The 20,909-nt window shown below is 36.4% G+C and overlaps 1 protein-coding gene across 6 annotated transcripts in view; it reads left to right on the forward strand.

Moving 5' to 3' along the window:
- LOC131438741 (probable serine/threonine-protein kinase yakA) overlaps nt 1-20,909 on the forward strand; it is a 126,708-nt gene that overhangs the window by 91,528 nt on the left and 14,271 nt on the right. For all 6 annotated transcript variants that reach the window (XM_058608968.1, XM_058608970.1, XM_058608971.1 and 3 more), the window contains one exon: nt 15,858-16,536. In XM_058608968.1, the coding sequence (XP_058464951.1) occupies nt 16,074-16,536 (463 nt within the window). In that variant the 5' untranslated portion in view covers nt 15,858-16,073. The remainder of the gene's footprint in view (nt 1-15,857; nt 16,537-20,909) is intronic.

The raw sequence follows: 20,909 nt of genomic DNA on the forward strand, positions 1-20,909 counted from the left end.
ACATGTAAACTTTCATACTGGAATGGTGCGGTCGATGGAGTAAAAATTGTAATTAAATAACTTTTCTCGCAAATATTTACACTACTTACACTTCGAGGGCCACTGCTCGCCATTTTCAAAATCGAGTTTTTCACACTGGAAATTCACGTAGATTGTTTGACGTTTGGTCAATTCACGTAAACCTTATGTGATGACTATATTCATTTTAGGGGATGTTCGTATAACATTCATTTTCGTCACGTAATATATTCAATTTGACATTTGAAACCATTCTACGTGATTTTTCAAGTGAACCGAACGTGAATTTTTATTTGAGTGTAGTTTTCGTTTGATGCTAAACCTATTGGCACATTGTCGCAAAGCTGATTCACCGGTAGCGACACCTACCAATGAAAAATGGAACCAAGAAATGGAGGATTCTTTCGGAAATTTTCATATCGGCAGTAGTGATTTGCAATAAAAGTACACTCGGAGTATAGGAAAATCGATTTCAAAGTGATTACTACGTTTTTTTAGTGTAAACTACGATTAAACATGGGAAATCTTCAGAAATATGTAAAATTGGATAAGGTTAGGTTTTTTCGGATCAACATTTTATTAAACAGAAACCAGTGTAATGTTGATTTCTCGAGTACTAGAATGTATAGCGATCGAGTACTATTTATTTTGGATACTTTATTTGTTATTTTCAGGCATTTGAAAAATGGTATCAAAACAAGTTTAATGCTCTATTCTGAATAAACGGTAGATTTCGCACAATGAACTAAGATCAACATTACCACCTCAGAGTAAAAACTTTTTCTTCAACTTTTACTTTGATTTTTCAAATGAATGTGCCCGTTTTCATAATAAATCGTTGAAAAGGTGGAGTAAATAGAAATTTTCCTACCGATTTGACAGCTCTTACTGAAAGTATCATCTCTAAATAAGCAGCGCTTCTACATTTCAGTTTTGCGGCAATATGCCAATACTGAATATCATTTTACCTATTTTTTGAGGAGAAATCACTCATTGTCGAACTTTTCTATAAGCTACCCAAAATTATCTACTCCAACTTTGACTTGATCGTAAAAAATAACACTTTGACTAAACTTACATTTACTCAAACTTTGAGGTCATCACTCGTTACCTATAATTGAGGAGATGCGCTTTAGTTGATTTTGGGTAGGTTTTGATTGTTTCTGATTGGCTGATTTTGATGTTACTTCCCGAACGTTGTGAAAAGAAAAAAAAAGGGTACGCGAGCAATGATGCCAAGTACAGAGGAAATCAAAAAATAATTCGACGGGAACATTTCAAAAGGGCCTTAAAACAATTGACAAATTCTCTTTGTTTACTTTCTCTTTCGATTATATCTGCGTTATTACGCAATTGTTCATTACATGTATGGTACTATCGACGACACGACCTGCCACTCGTCTATTAAAATTGTATCGCAAATCTGACTACCCCTCAGTAACTCGTAACGTCAAAACGAAATTACTTGAAAATTTGTTAGAACTGGCAACTCGATTTGATAAATTATTGATTTCGAATATCAGAAACCTTGGATACTGTTTTTCAAAGCCATGTTCATGAAGGTAAACAAAACCAACTCCGAATCGATAGACCAGTCGCGTAGTTTATCACTTTGTTTGTTTTTATTTTTTAAATATACACAACATTGCGGACCCTGCTCATTTTGACTGAATTGGGATCCACAAACGAAGTTTCGTGCAATGAAAATGAGTTTGAGACACAAAACAATTTTTGTAGTTGTATAGTAGGGGCAAATCAGTGAATTATTCTAAGCTTTTTCTTAGCCCAATTTCCATCAATGCAGATTTGGCCGGATTGTAATTCAAAGAGAATTGGTACTGCCGACAAAATGCGGGCGCTTATCTTAGTCGGTTCATACTCTGAACATTCCCAAATCATTAATAGAGTTTGTCAACGAGCCGCTTTTGCTAAAACAGAATCTGAAGTGAATCAGGTTAGCTAAAAAGTAAAAATAATTAAATGAAAAATTTAACAGAATGTTATTCACTTTATAGGTTATATTGACGCTATCCAATTGCGCGGAACGAAAGAAAGCTGAGATGAGACAAAAAGTGGAATCTACATTAACGATAAAGTAATCTTATAAAACCAAAGTATTGAGTGTAATGGAATATCCAATTAAATGTTGGTTGAAGTTACGATGGAATTTTGTTTTGCTTGAATACTTTGAGCTTTGAACGAAATCATTTCGCTGAATATCAATCCGTCTGACATAAAATTTTCGATTTGTCCAACATAAGTCAAATGCATTCAAAATTTAATATACTATCCAGACGTTATAAACATACTTTAAATAAATATTTGGTTTTCTTCGAAATCAATAATGCCTGCATTTCCATCAGCGATGTCAGATCTTCGGAAATCTCCGTAGATCTACGGATTCGAACATTTTCTACGGATCTACGGATCCGTAGACAAAATCTACGGAAATTAAATTTTTTCTACGGAAATCTACGGAAATTTATATTTATCAACGGAGACCAACGGAAACTAGTTTTGTCTGGCGAGCAAAAAAAATCTTTTCACCGCGAGAGCATCCGAGAAAAATGCCAATCTACGGAAATGACACTACTTCTATCTGGCATCGTTGATTCCCATCCGACACAGCGAAGAAATCGTTTTTAACAGCACATAATATAACACTTTTCCTATCATCAGAGTCCACACTCGAAATTTGAATTTACAGACATATTTTAGATTATATCCAGCTTTAATCGAACCCAAAATCTTTTATAACTCTCTGAAAATACCTCTTCCTTTAAATTGTTTGTTTATTTATTTTGGGATCCTTGGTAACAAAAGTTCATAGTAACTTAAACAGTGTAGCTTGAGAAGATTATTTTTATCATTATCAAGGGGTCACTATATTTGTGGTAACTGGCGGTAAATCGTTAACAGACAATTTAAGTGCCGATTTTTCTTCGGAGTGTCTGGTCGTGTTGTCGGTACTATTACAAAGCAGGAGATATTTTCTTTCATTCTATATGCAAATTTGGCAAGTGAACGTGAAAATTTAGGTGTTATTAACAGAAGAGTAAGTAAACAAAGAGAAACTCTCATTCGTTTATATGCCCTTATGAAATGTTCACGTCGATATTGTATAATTTTAGCTCATCAATGAAAATTTTCACAGAATGTTTCAGTGTTTTTTAAACCTCATCTGCAATAAATATTTATAGAGACAGCACTGTGTAATTAAAATCAGCGTCAAACCATTTTTCTTTTTAGTGAATCAAGTTGCAACAAAAAAAGATTTGTAACATTAATGTTAATTCGAAAGTGTGTTTACTTTTATGAAGTGTTGTGTTGTACACTGTAGTCGCACTGAGCATTTCTATCCAAACTTGACTTTTCCCGGTTTCCATCCGGTAGAACGTCAAGATATTTTGTGTTTTGTCATCGAAGCAGGAATGAGAATTTGTGGTGTTAGTAAAATTGTAGGAATGGTAATGAAATATAAAAACTAGATTTGGTTTAAAGTTGCATTTTCTAAATGGTAAAAAGTCAAATGGTTTTACTAATGTTCCCTCGATAAAAGTGCCATAAGGCGGCAAATACGTTGAGGTGGAAAAAGTTCACAACAATTTATGACTATCTCCTATGCCTGGGACTTGAACGAATAACGAATTTTCCTATGAAAACAAAATTTACAATTTAAATATTTTTTTTATAAAGCGATTTGTAGCTTCGTTCGAAGATAGGAGAAGATAGAAAACATTGTCAGAAAATATTCAACAGCATTAAATCTGCTCAAATAATTGTTTTTGAATGGTATTATTATTAAAAATAGTGCATTCATCTAAATATTTTTCACGTTTGTTTCAAACCAAAGACCGAGTCTAAAAATTTAAATGAGAATAATATTTTTGCTCAGCATAAAAAGTTATTGAAAAATCTGTAAATATGGCAACACTGTAACCAATACGTAAACAGGCAATTGGTATTTATTCATCAGGGCGAAGAAGACGAGAAGGATGACTCGGAAGGAAGAATAAGAAGCCAGTTGTCAGGCCTTGTCTTAGATTTGAAACTAGTTTCGAACCTAGTTTCAACGTTGTTGAACTGAAAATCGAGTCAGTTTCGAACCTGGTTTTCATATCAGGTATGCTCACACCCCCGTTGCTAAGTGCGAACGCAACACAGTTTCGTGAAAAGTGTTTGTTTGATGAAATTACCCTGGGTCAGTTTTAGTTTTCCCAAGCGAAAACGACATTAAATTATGCATAGTTTTCGAGTTGCTTTTTCAGCACTTGAATACTTGAACACTTCCTATGCTTGAGATTCATTTAAAGGGCTGAGGCCAGTAGGTCGCGTAAAACCACGTGGCTCGCTGTGCGTATTACAGTTCTCTCCATACTCTCTCGCAAATGTGCAAAATGACTCTCGATGTGGCCGGGTTGAAATTATTGACAATTTCGGTTACAAGTTTGACTACATCATATAAAATCCAAGAATGCTACCGCTTGTTTGGCAGCCTTTCTGAGCCGATTTTATTTCTCTCTCATGTTTCGTTACGTTACCAGGGAACTAAAATGGCGCCACTATAGAAATCGACTTACCTTCACAAAAATAACTTTCATTTCATTTTTATCGCGACAACATATATGTTTTTATGCACTATTTGCATCTAAGTTAAATTATCTAGACATGGTCAGGATAGATTTTTAATCCATGCTTTTGAAGGCAAGATATTCAATGAACAAGTTGAAAGTTGCCATTTTCAGCTATGCAATTCTTCCTTCAGAAAAAAGACTTTCCCGATCGCTAAAATCAATGAATTATTCTGAAACTTTCACAGAATATCTAAACTAATTTTCTACGAGATTTTCAGTTGGGTTTTTTGATATTCGTCACCGTTTCTGAGGAATCAACTTTGAAGTGTGAAAATAGCCCTCTAAAACGCCCTAAAACACACTAGCCTCAGCCCTTAATTTCTATGTTATTTAAGGTATCTTGCAAACGCATCCATATTCCATCACTGAAAGTATCGTTGTCTATTACAATTTTATTAGATCTTCCGGTTGAGCACCCCACCAAGATCCTGTTATTGTTCGAAGAAAATTAACTCTTTGTTGGCATTTTGTTATCAGATACCTAATGTGTCCTCCCCACGTACATTTGGAATCAAACCACACCCCGAGGTATTTGAAAGTCAAAACCTGTTGGAACATTCTTCCCATCATATGAAGCTGAAGCTGCGCGGGATCATGCTTTCTTGAAAAGACGACCAGCTCTGTTTTCTCCGCAGAGAATTCGATACCCAGATGAACAGCCCAAACGGACAAGTTATCTAAGGTATTTTGCAGTGGTTTTTGCAGATCAATAGCATTGGGTCCAGTAACTGAAACCACGTCATCATCTGCCAATTGTCTTAGTGTACATGGGGTTACTAGACAGCTGTCAATGTCATTCACGTAAAAATTATAGAGAAGCGGACTGAGGCATGAGGCTTGCGAGAGACCCATGTAGCTAATTCTGAATGTAGCCAAATCGTCATGTGAAAAATACATGTATTTCTCTGACAAAAGGTTGTGCAAATAATTATTTATAATCGCTGGAAGTCCATGTTGGTGGAGCTTGTCGGAAAGAACATCAATGGAAACTGAATCAAATGCACCTTCAATGTTTAAAAATACAGATGCCATTTGTTGTTTTTGAGCGAAGGCAATTTGGATGTCAGACGAAAGTAATGCAAGGCAATCATTCGTCCCTTTATTTCTACGGAAGACAAACTGAGTATCTGACAATAAACCTTTCGTCTCGACCCAAGTGTCGAGACGTCGTAGAATAATTTTTTCGAACAATTTTCTGATGCAGGACAACATTGCAAGGGGTCTATATGAGTTGTGATTGGAAGCTGGTTTCCCCGGCTTTTGAATGGCGATAACTTTCACTTGCCTCCAGTCAGTCACGTACCCAGAGGGGGGCCCAAGGGGCCCGGGCCCCTCCCGAAATCAAAAATAGATATATAATTATTTAGAAGGTCTCAGACAATAATGTAATACAATAACAGTTCCAGTGGAAAAGCTTAAAGTGTATGTTAAAAACACTCGTAAAAGGCACACCGAGAATTAGCTACATAAGCAATCTTCAGTAACATTACTTTTTTATCTTTTGGCCCCTCCCGAAACGAAATCCTGGGTACGGGCCTGCCTCCAGTCAGGTGGAACAATATTTTGCTCAAGAAACTTGTTGAACAATTCCAACACACGTCTTTTTGCGAGGTCGGGCAGATTCTTCACCAAGTTGAATTTAAATCTGTCCAACCCAGGAGCGTTATTATTACAAGACATGAGTGCTATGGAAAATTCCATCATTGAAAAGGGGCTATCAATGGAACCATTATTTGGAGAAGACTCCCTAATAATGCTATGCGTAGGAACAGAATCTGGACAAACATTCCTCGCAAAATCAAATATCCATCGATTCGAGTATTCCTCACTCTCATTTCCTACGTTACAATTCCTCATTCGTCTGGCCGTGTTCCAAAGAGTGCTCATTGAGGTTTCTCTTGACAAACCTTCGACAAAATGTCTCCAATAGCTACATTTCTTGGCCCGAAGAATTTTCCAAAATTCTGAGGAGTTCCTCCTCCTCGTTTTAAAAACGTCTTGAAAGCATTTTGTTTCGCCTGTTTAGCATTTGAGCACTCTTTGTCCCACCAAGGGTTTGGAGGCCTTCTGTTAGACGATGGGTCAAGAAATCGTTTGGTTTGGGCTTGTTCTGCGGCCTTCAAAATCGAACAAACGAGGAAGCCATATTCTTCAAGTGGGGGGAGCTCTTCCATTGAGTTCAAAGTACTTGAGATACTACTTTGGTATTTAATCCAGTCAACATTTTTTTGTCAAATCATATGGAATATTAACTGAATTAGCAATGGATTTGTTACTGCTGATTGAGATAATGATTGGTAAATGATCGCTACTGTGTAAATCACGAAATACTTTCCAGGTGCAATCTAGTCGAATCGAAGTCGAGCAAAGAGATAAATCTAATGCACTTGGACATGTAGGAGGTCTTGGAATCCTTGTCGTGTTACCCATATTTAATACCATCATGCTAAAATTGTCGCAAATATTATATATTAGAGATGATCTGCTATCATTGTAAACGGAACCCCACATCATTCCGTGCGAATTGAAATCTCCTAGAATCAATCGTGGAGCAGGGACGGCTTCGACCATTTCATTAAGCTGTCGCTGTCCAACTTGTGTTCTTGGAGGAATACACACCGAAACAATGCAAATGTCCTTTCCTTTAATGTTTATTTGACAAGCAACAACTTCTATACTAGAAGTCGAAGGAATGTTTAATCTATAAAAGGAATAACATTTCTTAATTCCTAAAAGCACTTCACCATACGGGGAGTCTCTATCGAGACGTATAATGTTAAAGTCATTAAAATTTAAGGCTGTGTTTGGTGTAAGCCATGTTTCGCATAAAGCATATACATCACATTTTTGACTATGCAACAAAACTATAAATGAATCAAGTTTTGGCATGATGCTTCGACAATTCCACTGCAGGATGTAGTTCATTTGCGGCGGATGATAAATTATCCATCAAATGATACAAAACCTGAGAGAACTGGCCATTGAGCTGATAACTGTTTCAAAAAAGTTCTAGCTATTCGCAGGAATGCCGTTATGATTGTCTTTAACGGTTCAGAAATATTGAATGCTGCGAAAATCCATTCTACAATTTCCGAAAACTTCAGTAATCCTGATGGTGGCTGTGAAACGGAGCCCACTGGATTATTGTCTTTTCTTGTACTAATTCCTGGATTGGTTTGTAAATTTGACAAACCAGGAGGCACAGTTTTTGGTTTTAAATTTGGCTTTTTAGATTTAACACGGGGATCTTATTTTGAAGGTGTAATTTTAGAATTTTTGGTGCCTTTTTTGGTCATTTGTTGTTTAGTAATCTCCTCTTAACAGACCCTTGAGAAGTGACAATGACATTTCATTTTACACACAAAATCTTACACGGCAAAATAACCCAAAAAGGGAAATATTACGTCCAAGTAAAGTGACGCCTACATAGGTTTTAGTTTGAAAATGAAGAGTCAATTTACGTTTCCTAATATGCATTCCATAGTATCCACTAGTGTAAGTATTAGTATAGAATACTGTTCGACTGGAACGGCCAATGACAATTCAAGCTTTAGACACTCAAAAAATCCCGCACAAAAACTTGCCAACGTGACACTTCTATCAATTAGGTTTGCTGTGTTACACCACACAATGATTAACGTGATTTCTTAGCATCAACTACATCAGAAGGGTCCATCCATCCATCCATTCAGCATGATGGATTATATGACCTGCGTTGGGCGCGTGCCGTAACTCCGATAACACAGTTCGCTTCGGCCATCACGTAACGTCGTTCAACCCAGTGTTCCCAATGGGCAATGAGCGAGAAATGTTTTTGCCGTGTATAATATGTAAGTGCCTACATTTACAATATTGAAATGTTCACGTCGCATTCCTCCGCGGTCCCACAACCATTGAATGAGTATTGTTTTGATACTAATACACGAATAATCCGCTAAGCTCCAAAAGCCAGCCAAGTAATGAACTAGACGTAAAGTTCTACTGCTATCGATTTTGTCTCGTACTCAACCAGTCGGGATTCTACGATCTTATTTGTACGGCATGTACATCCAACAAGTAGCAAAAAAAAAAACGAGCGGAAAATAACACTTCCGCCCGTTTCCGTCTAATGACGTGGGTCGGGTTACCCACCGCTTCTTGTGAATTATGTTTTAGACCGTTTTCTCCTTGGCAGAATATTTACCGTGGATTTTGGCAGCGTTCGCAATTGGCAAAGTACTCCGACTTTTCGATGAACCAAATTTCGAGATTTTCCATCGCATCGATGCCGTTTGCGCTGGCCGATAGTACGAGGTGAATTTTTTTTCTAGACAGCACAGTCGATGATACAGCAGAAAATAACAATAATCAACACTAGAACATTACTCGGTAATTATTTGCGGCTTCGTTTTACGCCGTTTCCGATACCAGGAAAACCCTCCCCGATTACCCGATACTTTAATACACGATCCCCGGTCGTAGTTGCTAGCGATTCGTTGCTTTTACCATTTCGCGACTATGCCGTAGAATGACTTGAAATTTTGAAACCAGTAATTTCATAAAACACTTTCACACTTCCTCGATGTTTTTTTTTTCTTTTCTTGATTAGTTCGCTGTTTATAATTCAAATATCTAGAGTATCTGTTTTCTAAAAACTAATTTGCCAAGTTATAAACTTAGTGTTTATTACCTGTCAATTCTCAACATTATCTTGAAAACTGTCACAAAAAATTTGTTCCGATATTCACACGTATCAATGTGATTAGTATAGAGTTAGAGTTTGAGTCACACTACGTCACACGGAAACCCACAGGTTTGCAACAGCGCTTATCCATTTCACCTCTAGAAAAGAGAGAGAAAAAACACATGAACGTACGGCAGACTGATTGAAGGTTGTTTTGTGCTGTTTTACTTCACTGGAAGCGGGAAATTTCCGATACGGCAGAGGAAATGGAGAGGTTTTTCCTGTCCTTGTAGTTCAAGTTTTTTTCTCGATTGCCTTAAACGTAATTATGACGCTAGTGCAAAACAGATATGTATATATACTCGCAATATTGTATATTTTCCTTTATTGTGTTTCGTCTGGCTTCAATTTTCCTTTTGCTTTTTGGGTCGTGGATTGCTTTGATTTTGCACTTTCCACTATAGACGTTGTAAAGAAACTTCCTCAGTTTTGAGTTAAATACTGATCGATTTGAGAAATGAATGTAGAATGTGAAACATAACCGGATTGACATTACTACGATAAAAAATCAATGTTTTGGTAGACTGGTGAAAATCAAATATTTTTACAATTTTCCTTACGAACAGGGCATACCAGTTGAACTTAAACCGCTAGATAGACGTGAAAATTGTTTTAGCATTTTAACGGCAATTTCAAATCTAACGGCGAGTTATTTTCTCCTTTGTCAAAAATAACTGTACTCGGGTGCATGATTGCTTTTGAACGTACACTCTTACCATCCGCTACCTCAACTAAAGTAAATCTCATTTTTAGGTAATTAGCGCATTACACAAACCAGACTAACGAGTGATGATCTCAATATTTTGGTAGATATGGAAATTTACCCAAAGTGTTGTTATGGCAACTTGGGCAATGCCTTTTATTTTTACGATCAAGTCAAAGTTTGAGAAGATGATGAGTATTTTCGGTGTACGACAGTATTTTTCAGACATATAAAAACTTTTAAAAAACTATTTATTTCGATATTCTACCGTCGAAGACAATGGGCCGTATGAATAAAATGTAGTAAAGTCTGTTGTTTGTAGTATCTTCTCAAAAACATAGTCCACAGAGTAAAACACGTTTGGTTTGGTTCAAATATTTCTACTTCACTTCATCAGCAAACACACGAGTAGCAACCTCTGGAAAATTGTAGTAAATACTACATGTTCGAACGTTGTTGTGTAGTAAAGTCTCTGCTTTTGACAGGAACGTGATCCACATGTAGCATTTACTACCGAAATTCAAGTATGCTACGTTTTATTCATACGGCCCAATATCTTAACAAAATGAGAGATTATATTGTCAATAGAAGTAAGTTTTTCTCAATGGTTTGCGTATGCTTTATGTGCTGAGCAATGCCACAAACAAGTAAAAAGTCATCAAACTCTCAAACATACACACATTTTCAGAAAGCCAATTCGTTTGTTTTTCACAGATGAAGACACCAATTCGACTTAAAACTGATTTTGTCGTGAGCTTTACTATGGGCCCTTTTTCAAAATTTACTCTCTGAGCGTGTGATAAGTTTTTGATCGTGAATATATCTTGTTGAATCTAATGTATCAACATAATTTTGTCCACATACCATCGAAAATATGATCATTATTTTTTATGATAACATTTTCAGCTATACACGAAACGTGAACAACTATGGGGAACATTCCACAAAATCAGCCCTTCTAAGGGCTTTAAATGCTATCGAAGAATCTATAAAGACTACTTCTTTGCAAATCGTAGATAAAAATCATCATTTCAGTGTAAATTTAGAATAATTTGATTAGATTTGTGCAGCATTTGACTGATTCGCGTTCGTATAAAAAAAATTCGAAAAATTGTTTTATATCGTAGATAATTCCACAACTCGGCCCTGAAAGCCAGAAATGAATCCCGTGCATCATTTTTTTAGTATCATTCACTGATATATGCACATCCGAAATGAAATAATCAACATCTAAATTCAATATGTTGCTATGTTGCGAACTGTTAGGACAAACGAAATCACGTGAAAAGTAATCCTTTCACAAAAATTGTTTCAGTATTGAACCATTCCGCACAGGAAGCAGTTCTGCTGCAGGACATTCGCAGTGCGAGTTTCGCTTCAAGCAAGCGCGATTGCGTCTTCCAGCAGCTGGTCATTTGCATTGAAGCAAAATACAACGAAAAGTGAACCACGATGGGAAATATTCTACAAAATCAGCTCGTCTGGAATGTGTACTTTTGGCTTCAGGATTTGTAAGTGGTGTCAAATATTTTATTGTTCGTTACATCTGCATTCAATTAGAGAGAATTTTTCGTATGGTATTTAATGAAACAAATTTTTAACGTGTATGACTTCCTCTTTTATTTCTGAATATTTTTATATGATGGTAGACATTTTTATACTATGGTCGATTAAAAAAATATCGTCTTTGCTCGCTGCTTGCTTTGCTAAGAACATCAATGTAGAAAGCCGTAGATATATTTCATACTTCTCACATTTAAAGCTCTATTGTATTATTGATAAATGCAGCGAATTATTGTGTTCTTCACTGGAAAAGTGTGATCCAGTGCTGTGAACCATATCAGTATCGCATCCACGGAACACAGGTCAGCCTGGGAATAGACGACGAAAGTCAGCGACATCCATCGGAATTCGAATTCAACACGCCACTCTCCAACACGAACGCCTTCATGAAAGGTTCTTTTCAGAACCACCATAATTTTATTTTAAAGAACTATACAAATTATTTCGTAATATTCAATCGTGTGTCAGAATGTTTGTTGTAACTAATTCGTACTTTAGTGTAGTGACGAAGGGTAAAGCTTGCACAATTCACACAATATGATATTCGGAAGTGTGAAGGAAGCGTGCCAGTTTATTCGTATTCGTCATCCAGTTATGTTACCCACCTGTCTTTTTTTTTCAAGAGGGCGGATATATTTTGGCATTGACTTTTCTCGGAAACTGTAAATTGTGTCAAAAACTCGTTTACTGCAATTATCCTACTACTTGTTATGTTATTTCCCATCCGAAAAAAATCAGTATTATTTGAAAGACACTCTTGAACCATTGATTTAATTCGAATGGCATAAGAACGAGTCTTGAGACCAAGCATTCCGGCAAAACCTTCTGGCAGACGTTGCCAGACGTCTAGGGGAAATCTGCCAGGAACGCTCAAACGGGTTACCTACTTGGTTTTATGCCTAAGAGCAAATTCAGCAGCTAGAAGTTCTATATGGAAGATCTATAATAAGCAGAAACTAGAACAAACGTATCCCCTGCAAGCCGTTCTAGTTTTATTTATTCGACCAGTTCTTCTGTCAAATTTAAAACTGGTCTACGATGCCGTTCTATTTTTTGTATATTTCACGGAAAGACCGAAATTAGCATTTTGGCGAAAAAATTAGTTGATTTTCTGATTTTGGTTAGTTATTTTTTGAGACAACTAAAAAAATCTTACTTTTGATAATTTTGATTTTTTAATTCTAGTTACCTTAATGATAATAAAATATTTGTGGAAATGGCTATTTTTTTAGTTGAATTCACCAATTAAACGTGCTGTCATTTCTTAGCTAAGGCACACTTCATATCCATTCAACTAATTTTTTAGTTGAATTAGAGAAATAAAACGTTGTTTCCAACCAACATAAATGGTTTAATTGGTTTCTGCAATTTGCAGCTATATGGCGCTCTGTCACCGAAAAAACGTTAACACCGTAATGACTACTAGCCACTAAATGGCACACTACTACCGAAAAAAATTTCAGTCGCGGTTATCTTTTCTATATTGGCAGATATAAATACGATGTTGTATTGGAGAAAAAGACATAAGCGAAACATAAACTTCTTTTTGAAAATTTGACTTCTAAATCGCTGTTTTCTTCATTCGACTTCGCGAAATCGACTCTCTCACTGAAAACTTTGAGCACTCGGAAAACAAAAACTGAATACAAGTAGTAAACCGGACGGTGTAGCCCGGAATGTTAGAAGATACAAAAAACATCATTTGACGTGTACAATTAGAGTGCAACATTCGAAACTCACTTCACTGTTTCGCGCAAAAACATTATTACCCACAATTGCTTCAAATGCGCACAAATTCTTAATAAATACACTTTCCACTGACAGTTTATGTCATTTTTACATATCGGTTGAGAAATTCATATATGGATATATCGTAACACATGCGAAAAATATCTAAATTTGCAAGCAGTTTCACAAGACTTTCCTTTTTAGCTTTTCAATGGATTGTTTTGCTTTGACACTTCTCTTGAGTTTTTGAATAATAAACTTGTTAATAAAACCAATTTCATTTTTATTTTCTTTGTGCTGTCCTTCAGTAATGACGGTGATAGATAAATAGAATCAAATTTTCTGATTTTGATAACGAAATTAGTTGTCAATGAGAATTTCGTGTTAGATTGAAATATTGCTGATTTGTGTCCAGAATATTCGCCAACTAAACACATTCTCTAAAAATAAGAGTTTTTTCAGCACAGTAAATTCTAAATTTTAACTAATTTTATAGTTATTTTGAAAATTTTGTTGTTAAAATCAACTAATTCAAAAACAGTAATACGAATTAGGCGCAGAACTAATTTCGGTCGTTCCGTGTTGAAACTATTCTTGATGCGTGACGATTCTTCGAAAAATCCAGCTCAAAGTAAATACCAACAGTTAACTTCAACGCAGAAATTATAGAATCTGGAAGGTTAATTTATTCAGAAATTTTGACTGTTTCAAAGCAACAGACAATTTCTGATTTATCAATAATGAAATTGTGTAAAATTGTGTTATTTTTCCTACGGCAAACGATTAGCACAGCTTGAATAATTATGACATTTCCTCATCGCTTTAAGAATATTATCATTGTTTATGGAAATTTCAAACAGTTGAAATTGATTTTTACTTAATTCATAAGGTCTAGACTGGTGAATCTCTAAAGTACTTTTCTCTCAGTGTACAATAAGCATGAAAGTAATCAAGTTAGCAAAGCATGCTTAGGGCATATTCAGGAGTGTTCTAGTTCCAGATGCATAATTTATGTCAGTTTTAAAATTTAAATCTAGAAATTATAACAAAATAAACTGGCAGCCCCAACAGCATTTTATCTGTGTTTCAAATATAGAAAAAATAGAACGGCAATGTATACCAGTTTTAAATTTGACAGTAGAACTGGTCGAATAAATAAAACTAAAACGGATTGCTGGGGATACGTTTGATTCAGTTTCATTCACATTATAGACCACCCATATGAATCTTGCAGCTGCTGAATTTGCTCTTAGATGGTACCGCATACGTTCGTTGACAGAATTACTCGTAAATGGGTTTCATTCAATTTCATAACGGATTAGAATAAACAAAAATGTGGCTCTCGAAACTTTAATCAAGAAGAAAAGTTTATAGTTTCTAGAGACAAATTCGTTATTATACGAAAAACACGTATAAATCTTTTTTTCCACCAAGGCGATTTTCAATACAAAACAGATATGTAACGTCGTTTCCGCTTGAGAAAACTGAAACTGACCAAGGGTAGTTTCATCAAACACTTTTTACAAAACTGTGTTGGGTTCGCACTTAGCAACAGGGGTTTGAGCAAACCTGATATAAAAACCAGGTTCGAAACTGACTGGATTTTCAGTTCCACAACGTTGAAACTAAGTTCGAAACTAGCTTCAAAAAAACGGTTTGACAACAGCTAGGGTGAAAACTGGGTTAGGTTTGACATCAAGCGAAAACGACATAAGCATGGCCAGTTTACTGAGGCTGAAAATGACAAGAACGAGTGGCTTACCGGTTCTCGTTTCATGAGAAGAAGATAACTTACAACATTCTGCTAAAATATGATTAATGAAAAATGCGAAATCAGTTTTTAGTCGAAAATATTTTCCAAATGTCAAAAAAATATCTTAAACGTGTAACCTTGGTTGAATGCATTTTTCTTATAGGTATACAAAAAATATCCTACTAGTCAAAGTACTCACGTCATCATCACTGTAACTCTCAACTCGATGAGCTAAGGAACCAACACAACCCATTACCGATGCGGTGCGCAAATTTAACACATTCGAAACATTCGAAAAACTTCCATCGCAAAAAGTCGACACGCCATAAGCTCGGAAATAATGCCACCACGAAAAAAAAATAAAAAGCAAACATAGGAACTTGTTTCAGCACAATTTTCCGCTGTCTGTGGATTATTTAATTTTCGTAGAGCCCTGCTGTCTACACACAAAAAAAACGTCCCGTTTTTTTATTATTGGTGTTTAACTTCAACACAAAAAAAAAACAGACCACGCAAATGCAACTTAAAACGTGTCAACTATAATGTAGGATTCAGCCGCTGTTTCCAACTGACGAGCAGGAAATATGCTCGCGGAAGAAAATAGCGGAACATCAGAAATTAGCCCTGGTCATTTTTCAGCCTACTAACAAAATGGGACTACCTACTATTGATCAATTTACTCTCCTTTCAACCAATGCAAATACTAATCAATCTTTTTATCTATTTAATTTGCAGACAATTCGTGAAAATGATAGAATGGATACTGGCCCATTCTTAACTGATCTTACGTTGGCGGTTGTAAAGAGAATTAAAACGATGAGAAAGAGACTTAAATAATCAACGAATCTACGTTAGAGAAATTAAACACATTACAAAAACCAAAACATTACTGCATACCAGGAAGCATTGAGTTACACTTCGGATAGTGAAACACCCTCACGTAGTTGCACAATGGCAGCTGTAGTATACGGTAACAGTCCCCGGCACAGCAGCCGTCATCATCATCCGGGTTCCGGGCAGGGTCATCTAGTGGCCACGCCTCATTCGCCCTATCACCAGCAGCCGCAACAGCATCATTCACTGCCATCGCATCACTCGTCGGCTTCCTCGATGACAGCGGCGGCTGCAGCGGCAGCCGCACTGTCCCAGCAAATTATCACTCCGCCGACGTCTTATCTGTCGACTTCGACGACCACGATTTCGTCGGTGTCCCACCAGCAGACCATCTACTATCAGCAGCAACAGCAACAGGCCGCCATCCACTATCACAATATGCGCAATTCTAAACGAAAGTCAGCCGTCGAAATGCTTGCCGAAAGCAAACCCTTCTATGTCAAGTCGGAAACGGTTCTGGACCGGCAGCAGCAGCTGAGCATGCGTACCACCGGTAGCTCCGGACCGGTGTCCGGGTCATGTAAGTAGAGAGCTCGATGATCTATTCCAACCGAGGACACTTTTTTACCCTAGAACGCTCTTTGGGGTACAAAGAAAAAAATTATGAAATTTATACGACATGTAAATCAATAGTACGGGAGCGGGTTATTTTGCCGAAAACCATTTCACCGAAAGTCATTTCGCCGAAAGGGTCATTTTACCGAAAGGGTCATGTCTCCTGTATGTTATGTCTCCTGTATAACTGATGTGGCGCAGCCACATAACCGAAGCCAAGCGGCGTAGTGAGGTCGGACAGCACATGAACCAAAACGATGTGGCGTAGCCGCATTAGATATTGTTTTCATTTTCACTTAATAAACGGAAAATTCTACATACATTTGCCTGGTAGATACAACTATAAAATTGCTTTGATGCTTAGTAACAAGTTTTCTTGGGAACTCTGTTGTGAGGTTCATGAATCAATATTCATTCAAGAGTACAAAAATCAATCTTTATTCAAGAAGTACAATTGTAGATCAACAAAACGGGCGTTAACGTTAACATCTTTCGTTTGTCTATATTTTAAATCAATTCTAATTACGATTTTAGGACAATTTCAGGATTCGGCGAAATGACCCTTTCGGCGAAATGACATTCGGCGAAATGGCCTATTCGGCGAAATGTCATTCGACGAAACGGCTTCCGGCGAAATGGCTTTCGATGAAATGACCCTAATCCAATAGTACTATTAAATAGACATAAGTTGAATAAAAAATCTGATTTTAAATCATAATGAATGTAAAATAGAATTGGAATGCATTGATTTTTCAAAGAACAACACTGTATATTTCAAAACAAAGCTTAGTTTTACTTTCAAAGTATACTGAAAAATGAAGAGCTGTAAAGAAACTTTGCATTCAATAGCCTGGTCCAAATATGTGCATGAAAATTGATATAAATTCACAAAATATTCTTTATTTGTGTCTGACTTAAGGGCGAGTTTTAGTCAAATTTAACTACTTGATGAAAAAATAACCGTCGAAATGTTGAATCTAGACTAAAAAGCTAAAATCTTTCGTAAAAATTTTTACAGGCTCAGGACAAAGCCTTGGCATTACATTCCTGAAGTGGAATTTGACCTTCTGTTTCAAAAAACTTCGCAGCCGATTCAGAGTGTACAGAACCAGCAGTGCATGGCTGGTGCTACGATTCTACTGACACTACGAATCCTTCCAGGTCGGGGCTCAAACATACGACAACTGGTTTGTAAGACCAGCGCTCAGGAACCTCACTTCAAATCTGAATAAATATTTATATCACAGCGTGCGAGGAGGTATTCAATTCAATGTAGATTTCCAGTAAAATTAAAATCTTTCAGTAAATGAAACAATTGAACTACCTGCTTTTGTGCTTTTCTTGACTCTGAATAAATATAAAATCAAATTCGAGTGAACGTAAAAATTTCATTCAGAATTCCATGCGGAATTTAGTGTAAATTCCGAATCAATGTGGACTTCCGATTCCAAATAAATTTGGCACAAACTGATAGTTCAGCGAAAACCTGTCTGAATTGAGTGAGAAAAAGCGAACTGAAATACAACTCATGTTCTTCTTCGATTTTGCACGTTTTCGCGCAGATTTTCATTTAAATACGGAATGAAAATTTCGCTATACCAAATATGTAAACACGAAACAATTTAAATAGTTCGTATATTTTGAAACGGTCATAAGAAAAGTTTAAGAAAAGTCATTACACTAACTATTAAGAAGTTTGATAGGAACGAAATATATCTCGTATGGTTATATATTTTTGAGGAACGAAGGAACGGGTCATGAGAATTGGTACTTCCGATAGAATTATCGAGTTCTGAATGGTCTTTAAAAATGAGAGATGGGCACAGTGGCGTATCTGGGGTGGAGGGGTGAAGGGGACACTTTTAATTAGGCTTTTTTTTTTGCTCGTCCAAGCGTTGTTACTGACAATCGACCACTCAAAAACGAGCAGTCGAGTAAGAAGAATACATTACTCAGTAGGGGAGAGGTGGCGATTAGTGCGCATCTAAGCCTTTTGAAGTATTACAAATAAAATATTACTTTTATCAAGATCATAAACACGTCTACGGAAACATGAAACCTTGTTGTTCAATATCCTCAAATGAACGATTACAATTATTATGTTGCTAACAAGCATGAAAGCAAAGACCAGCCAGCCAGCTCTCACATTTCCCGAACAAATAATTGGCAACATCCTTTTTTGTGAGTATGGCGCCCTCAAGCGAGTCCGCATCGAGTTTCGTATGTAGAAGTAGGGGAGAGAAATGTCAAATTCGTGCGCGCCAAAATAGCATCACAGTGCACCCAGACAATTGACATGATATGTTGAATGTGATGTCGTGCGATGGCGTTACTGAACTAATTAGATTAATTTCGCTCCAAGCTGACAGGGTCTGATGAAAGTCACAAAATAATCGTATTTTGTTCCTAATAGTGCGCAGTGGTACACAATTATGCACACAATGAATTTTCCGTAGTACTCGAATACTCGAATTTTCAGTAATACTCGGAATACTCGTTGATAACTTCGTTTTGGTCAAAAGCTGTTACGAAACCAAAAAAAACATGATTCTTTTGGAAATAAATATAAAGCTTATTTTGTAATGACAGATTTTATATTTACGTCTGTCGGATTAGTATTAAATTAATAGGAAATTTTAAATGTAGTCGAATAAAGTTAATTGAGTCAAATCTCAATGTTTATTGTTAGTAAATAGTGATAAACATTAACAGGAGCTCACAATGAGATGCGCATACTCTGAGCGCTCTGATTGCCCACCAAATGCCCCAGATGTTGGCTACGATAGCACTTGCTGGAGCGCCCTATCTTTGCCACTGGGCTGGTTAAGCACTGAACACCGCACAGAAGCAGAATTTCAATGGACACTGTTTTATATATCAGAGTTTTGGAAGAATTTGGCAGCAAGTGTAGAACTAAATAATTATCATCTATTGTTTTGCTACACAAATTCAAAGTGAAATTATGCAATAGGGGAAAAAGGAAAAGCACCCTCTAAGATAAAAAAATACAAAATAATAAAAAGACACTGCAAAACACTGTAATTTACAGGTGACGCAAATCAAAGCAGGCGTGTAGACTTACATCAAAGATATCATATTAACAAGATATCCAGCTCTCACAGTTCCCGAACAAATCATTGGCAACATCCTTTTTTGCTAACATGGCGCCCTCAAGCGATTCCGCATCGAATCTCATACATAGAAACAGGGGGGGGGGGGGGGGGGAGGGGGAGGGAAACGTCAAATTCGTGCGCGCCAAAATAGCAGCACTGCGCACCAATACAATTGACATGATATGTTGAATGTGATGCCGTGCGATGGCGGTGCTGAACTGAAGATTGATTTCGCTTTAAGCTGACAGGGTCTGCTTACATGTTACAGCACTTAAAAACATGTCAGAATGCATAAAATATTTGTAAGATCAACTGCAAAAATGACTCATTTTTGACGCTCGAATACGTCGGTCTCAAAAGACGTGAATTTATACGATTTTTATAAGTGTGTGGATAAACAATTACAAAAAATAACAATAAAATTGTTTTTTGTTCATTCTTACTGATATGCTCAATCCACCGCTACCATTTTTTTGTTATATCTGGTCATGATGAACTTTTATTTTCATTAAAATTTCAGAGAATTGTTTTCTGGTTTGGAATGATTAGCAGGTAGATGGGATAAAACGCACCTCAACGGTGAATTATAATTTATAACACAAAAATCCAACTCGTATTTAGAACAGTTTATTAGTTGGACTATTTTATATAGAAAATGGATAAGAAAACTGACACTGAAACAAACGTATCCCCAGCAAGCCGTTTTAGTTTTATTTATTCGAACTGTTCTACTGTTGAATTAAGAACTGGCATATACTGCGTTCTATTTTTTCTTTAATTGAAACACGAGTAAAACGCTGCTGGAGTTACCAGGTTTTCTTGTTATAAATTTCATATTTAAATTAAAAAACTGACATTATTTATGCATCTAGAATATGCCCTTAAAATATTGAAAAAGTAGAATTCAATCAAATTTGACACTAGAACTGTTTGAATGAATAAAGCTGAACAGATTGCTGCACTCTACAAAATTGTTACGTGAAAACGTACGTGATTTTCATCCATAGAGTCGTTCACGGAACACTTATGTGAAGCAAACTCACCAAGAAAAAGTCGAGACTGACACCTGGCCTCATAACAACTATTTTTTGATTCGATGAACAACTAATCGTTTTCTTGTTTTAAACATCCGGGTTTTTTTTTGGGTGTATAAGAGAGATGTAACAACTACAATCAAAATAACTGTTAGATTAGTTTTTGTTTATCCCGATCCTACGATTGTTAT

Source organism: Malaya genurostris, chromosome 3 (genome assembly GCF_030247185.1).
Source record: "Malaya genurostris strain Urasoe2022 chromosome 3, Malgen_1.1, whole genome shotgun sequence".
Classification (NCBI taxonomy): domain Eukaryota; kingdom Metazoa; phylum Arthropoda; class Insecta; order Diptera; family Culicidae; genus Malaya; species Malaya genurostris.